At 41.1% G+C, this 6,034-nt stretch overlaps 1 protein-coding gene across 1 annotated transcript; it reads left to right on the top strand.

Moving 5' to 3' along the window:
* The first annotated feature begins 1,238 nt into the window (after positions 1 to 1,238).
* LOC123117613 (4-hydroxybenzoate polyprenyltransferase, mitochondrial-like) lies at positions 1,239 to 2,666 on the top strand. Its single transcript, XM_044538332.1, has 4 exons — positions 1,239 to 1,718; positions 1,982 to 2,117; positions 2,213 to 2,289; positions 2,383 to 2,666. The coding sequence occupies exons 1-4, from the start codon at positions 1,273 to 1,275 to the stop codon at positions 2,408 to 2,410; spliced, it is 687 nt and encodes a 228-aa protein (XP_044394267.1). The 5' UTR covers positions 1,239 to 1,272; the 3' UTR covers positions 2,411 to 2,666.
* Positions 2,667 to 6,034: the final 3,368 nt, after the last annotated feature.

The raw sequence follows: 6,034 nt of genomic DNA, 5'->3' as shown, positions 1-6,034 counted from the left end.
ATATTTACTGTACGATCGGCGTACAAAATACAGTGGTATCGGACTTTTGGGACACACACAAACATGGTTGAACGCCCAAGGCAATCCCAAGCTCCGAAAGTGTGGACTAGACTCTGGAAACTAAATATAGCACGTAAAGTTTCGATATTTTGCTGGCGTGCTCTTCATGAAATCATCCCTCTAAAATCCATACTGATGAACAGGCATGTGGGATCGGATGGTCATGAAGCTGCTGAGGATATAAAACATCTTCTCTTTGAATGTTTCACGGCCAGAGAACTTTGGAGAGGCCTGGGCATATTGGAAATTCTTGACAAAGCTGCAACGGTGGATCGCTCCGGTTCGGTAATATTGGAGCATTTACTGTTGGCAGAGGATAAGCCAGTTCCAATGAAGCCGAACTTGGATATTAAACAAATTCTTGTTGGTGGTAGTTGGTACCTCTGATGGACTCGTCGCCAACACACTCATGATGGAGCAACACCTCCGCCAATGAGATGGCCTATGTCGGTCCCAGCAATTGTGAACAATTTTCATCAAGCAAATGAGAAGAACATGGTGACAAATGAACAAAGATGGTTGAAACCCGGTTCAAAATTTGTTAAGTTAAATGTAGATGCCTCCTTCTATGCGGATGAGGGTGCTGGAGCATCGGCGGCAATCCTTAGAGATGAGAAGGGTTATTTTTTGGCAGCTCAGTGCAAATATATTCAGTATGCATCTGATGTAGTTACCTCGGAAGCTATGGCGATGAGAGATGGATTGATCTTTGCAAGCTCGTTAGGATTCAACAGGGTGGAGGCAGAGTCAGATTCTTCAATTGTTATTGACTATTGCTCGGATAGACAAAATGGTGGGATTCGGCTGCAGCAGTATTTGCGGAATGCGTTGACGTGTCTTTGTCAATTGGGAAGGTTATCTTTAAACGTTGTGCTCGTTCTTCGAATCAAGCAGCGCATGTGCTAGCTAGTTACTGTTTTTGTAATAAGATTTGTAATTCATGGACTGATGAGCCCCCGGCTTGTCTGGTTTCCAAACTCATAGACGATATAATTCCTATTTGAAATCAATAAAGCTAGCCATGATGGCCTTCCCTCAAAAAAAAAAGTCTGGTTCATTTTTTTTTGGGACAATGTAGGTCTGTTTTTTTTTGAGACAATGTATGTCTGGTTCGTGGTTCTCTACGGCTCAAAGCAGAATCAGTCCGGTAGTACCTGGGCTGGGCCTCTAGCGTAATCAAACCCAAAGCCCGAGGAGACAGAGAGTCCGTCCATGGCGCCCTCCGCTCTGCTCCGCGCCGCCCTCCGCCACCGCGCCCGCATCGCCGCCCCGCTCTCGTCCACCTCCCCGCTCACCCACACGCCTACACCTCCTCCCTTCCCCGATCGCATCCCCAACCCCGCCGCCCGGCGCCACCTGATCACCCCAAGCCGCCGGCCATGCCCGCACCCGCCCTCCTCCGCCTCGGCGGCGCCGTCCTCCTACTACATGGACATGTACAGGATCCTGCTCCGCGCCAGCTTCTCGCACCCGCTCTCGACCTCCTCGCGCTCCACCGACCAGGGAAAGGAGAAGGAGAAAGAGGGCGGCGTCCCGCCGGTGTCGGTGTCGTGGGTGGAGACACAGAGGTGGCTCCCGGAGGCGGCGCGCCCGTACGGGATGCTCGCTCGCCTCGACAAGCCCATCGGCACCTGGCTCCTCGGCTGGCCCTGCATGTGGTACGCTTACTAGTTACCATTTGCGTAGAAAGCAGCTCACTTGAGGGCTAGAGAGCAGCCTGAGATCACATTTGAAGATTTACTGTGCGCACTAACATTTTATAGGTTCGATCATTGTCTTAAATTTCGACTTCATGCCTGCTAGCTCTTGGGGTTCAGGAAGAAAAGAACAAAAAGTTTATTACCTACACATCAACTCCTTTTACCCTGTCATACGTTAGTACCAACTCACTTATAGAGCTGCTGTAACCTTTGCTTCATAGGTCAATCACAATGGCGGCAATGCCGGGGGAGCTCCCTTACTTGAGAATGCTGGCGCTCTTCGGATGTGGAGCTGTGCTCCTCAGGGGTGCGGGTTGCACCGTGAATGATCTTCTCGACCGCGACATTGATAACAAGGTGATTGATCGTTTTTCCTCTAGTTTTTTGTTCTTGGAAACAGAACCACCCTTAGCTTATTCAGTTTCCAGATCTAAGTGCTGTCTTCTTAGCAGAGCTCAGTGCTGATAGTTCTCTTAAGATCTCCAGGTTGCGCACTCTGCCATAAGTGGCCACTGAATGCTGTATCTAGGTAGGAACTGGTTGTTTTTACCATAGCAGTACATCTTTTAGAGTATTTAAATTGCATGTTTGCATCGCTCGCTGAACTGTGTTTTTTTTGCAGCTACGAACAGTCCATCAGTTTTCAGTGAATTCATGTGTGGCATCAGTAAAGCTTTTACTTGGAAATAACAACTGCATGGTCAGGAGCAGTGCTTATATTAGTTAACTAGCAGTGCGACCCGCGCGTTTGCGCGGCTAGATATGACATATTTCGTGAACTATCATTTGGAATAATCAAATATATTGGTTGCAGAAACATAATTAGGGAAAACCATGCTTTTCTATAGACATGGTTTACAACTTTTTGTATTGTCTTCGTGGCAAAGCTGTCAACAGAAGACGCTAGTTTGGGTGTTCGGCTGATTATGTAACAGACAAACTTATGGACCAATCTTGGGTTTTCCTCTTCTCCTCATCCTCGCTTATTGGGGTCTATCTTCCCACTAATAATTTTAGATATGATTTTAGTACAGATTAAATCTAAATAGTGAATGCTGATACATAAGATCAGTGCATCTCTTAATTCAACTACCTTCTCATTGGCTATATATCGGTGTTGTCAATAGAAGAGCAATAGTATTGGCGTCTTCGACCAATTGTACAATTGATGGTATTTTGGACTGATCTTGGTATTTTCCACTTCTAATCATATTCACGTATTGATATCTATCTCCCCCCTAATATGATTTAGATGAATTTTTAATAAGGATTAAATCTAAATAGTAAAAGCTTGTGCTCGAGGTTGGTCCATCACTTCATTCAACCACCTTTTCGTTGGCAATATAATGACGTTGTTTATAGTTGATGCACCCTCATGTCTCCCAGATGGTTCCAATCAAGCATATATTAACGTCGCCTTCTCATTGGCTATCGGTGTTAACCACTCTCTCTCTCTTTCTCTCTCTCTCTCTCTCTCTCTCTCTCTCCTTTTTTCGTAATCTTATCTTCAGTGTTTTTTGTTGTGTTATAATTCCGAGTACAAATAAAGTAACCAATTAAATATTTTTCATCATTTGTTGCATGCAACTTTTTGGCTAAAACATCCTCTTGATTCCCGGCGTAGCTTCTCTTTGTGGCCGTGTCTGAATTGTCTCTTTCACTTTCCCCTGTGTAGAAATTACTAATAAGTGATTCTAGCTTATACTGGTGGGTAAGTGTATGTATAATATAATTGCTAGGGTTTATAAACTAATTTTTAGCTATTTGCATACTTTATTTAAATACATGAAAATCATGTTACCAATTTTTATGTTGTTTATTATTTCAGATTTAATGTTGAAAACACAATATTAAAATTAGATATAGATAGTGTTAGTTTTATATCCTATTCATCCCATGGGTCAAATGATTTCACTCATCATTTCTGTCAATCGCGTAGGACAATGATTTCAGTCAGCACAAAGGTCTGTGATTTTGCGTGTGTGGAAGGTCCATACAGCATGTGTCTATGCTGAATTTAGTTTTCTTAAAATATTCAGTTTGAAAGAAATAGATCATAAATAGCATGAATGAAGAAATGGACGTTCATTCTTTTTCTAAATTAAAAGTTGATTATATCCAAATATTGTAGACTTACAGCAGAGGGGATTCATCTGACATTGATTTAAATGTCTACCATCCGAGTTGGTCGGTTGACCATACTCGCTAACTGGCTATGCTACACATACCAAGTAGTTCATTTTTTTTTCTTCTTGACCCCAACAATGAAATCAGCGCATACACATAAATATTTTTTTATGTGTACATTCAAATATGTTTAGAACTCCGTACCAATTAGACTGCCCTCCAATTTTTTTTCTTTACAGCTGAACTGCTACCTATTCTACAAAATCTATTTGATGAATCAGACTGCCCTCCAATTTTTCTTTTCACCCCCGTGCTATTACCTTAGTTTGTACTAATATAGCCCTTTTTTCACAGTAGTACTACTATGTAATTTTGTCCTAATATAGGCTTTTTTATTTATATCTTCTTTTAGCGCGTACATGTAAGTATTTTGGGAGCCCGTGTACCAATCAGACTACCATCTGATTTTTTTCTTTATTTACAGTCGGAATGCTATTCTATATGAATATATTTGCGTAGAAATCGGACTGGCCCCCAATAATTTTTACACAGCCGAACTACCACTGTATTGCGTCCTAATATGCCCTTTATTTTACAATAGGCATTTGTTTTTTACTACTTTGTATAGACAACATGACAATTGTTTTTTTTACGTTGTTCACTTTAATAATTTAATAATGAGACCTAGTAGGCCAGTACTAAGTGAACAGGAGATCTCCTCATCACGTAGACTAATTGGACTTTGTCTGATTGAAACTTTTTTTATTGCTAATAACGTGAGACCTGGCTGTATCATGAGTTTTTATTTGACAAATCCCAACCGTTAAATATTTGAACTTTGTATAGATCAATCTTAACCGTTAGTTTTCTATCGTTTTAAGTATATAATAGATAGATAGATGGTTGCAGCTGTAACAGGTCGGAAACAGATCTCAAGCAGACATATGGTTTTAAAAGTGTTGCATCAGCAAGTATTTCTTTTATGAAAAGGCAGAGTTCAGAATCCTCAGCTCTATTTCTTTCGAATTAATAGCCAGATAAACATCGACACAATTGCGGCAAAGTTTGCAGCAGTGCGCAAGCTGAATCAGGTATGACCATTGTCCACTCTATTTTCAGAAGCTGATCCTGTTGTGAATTTGGCTAAAATAAAAAACATATAGATACTCTCTCAGTTTCAATGTGTTTTCCTTGGGCCTCGGGAAACAAAAAGGATGTAATGATTGTTTTATTTCTACTTAATTGGTTTAGGAATGTCTGATTGGTCGTAATGTTTTATTTACAACTGGCATATAAGGCCTTGTCAGATTGGCACACTGTAGTTCAGAAACATCACCAGAAATAGCAGATGCTCATACAGATCGGTTATGCTGGAGATCAAGGAGCGTATGAAAGAGTTTGAAGATATTGATGTCATCCACGAAAAAGGGACCTTAAACCACCATGCTCAGAGTGTTGTTAAATTTTCCTTATCTTTGAATTTTGGTCATGTCTGGTTCCCGCACCCAGCAGCTGTGTACATTTGAACGTTTTTGGACCAAATAAGGCAAGTGTGGTTTTCCCTAAAAATGCTGCTAGAACAAAATTGTGGCTCTGTAAAGCTCACTACTAGCGAATTAGCGCTAGTAAATATGGACCAGTTGTTAGCACCTGCACATGCACATAAATTGGAGGCTTGCAAAACCTTGTTTACAAGTATTCCAACATGAATGCAAGAGCGGACGAGTTTTCATTTTGCTTCTGTTCAAATAGTTCTCTTCTCCAATGTTCCCTTGATGATTTATTCCATTCTTCATGAACCTGCCTCCAAAAAAGAGATATCTGAAGGAAATCAAATTCTTTATGCTTGCCATATTGTGAGCTTCTTGCTTCCTTCGCTTAGAGAACTACAACACAAGCAGATGGAGCAGAAGAAATTAGAGGCTAATATACAAGATATGGTGTTCTAGGACCTCGGAGGAATTGATGTTCATATTAAATGTTCATCTGGTTTTGACGAAAATGAAGTTGGAACAGATTAACCGTGATCCTGATGAACGTGTCTGCTGGTTACGGTATTTCCATGTAATTACTTTATTCATATATGTAACTGTAGCAAGTATCTGATCATGTTTCATTCCTCTACTGCAACAAGTGTAGAATTTCTA

This window comes from Triticum aestivum, chromosome 5B (genome assembly GCF_018294505.1).
Source record: "Triticum aestivum cultivar Chinese Spring chromosome 5B, IWGSC CS RefSeq v2.1, whole genome shotgun sequence".
NCBI lineage: Eukaryota > Viridiplantae > Streptophyta > Magnoliopsida > Poales > Poaceae > Triticum > Triticum aestivum.
This window is presented reverse-complemented; position numbering and strand designations above follow the sequence as displayed.

Coding starts and splice junctions, on each gene's coding strand:
- LOC123117613 (XM_044538332.1), top strand. CDS start 1,273: ATGGCGCCCTCCGCTCTGCTCCGCGCCGCCCTCCGCCACCGCGCCCGC. Junction 1,719..1,981: donor CTCGGCTGGCCCTGCATGTG/GTACGCTTACTA, acceptor TTTGCTTCATAG/GTCAATCACAATGGCGGCAA. Junction 2,290..2,382: donor CCACTGAATGCTGTATCTAG/GTAGGAACTGGT, acceptor TTTTTTTTGCAG/CTACGAACAGTCCATCAGTT.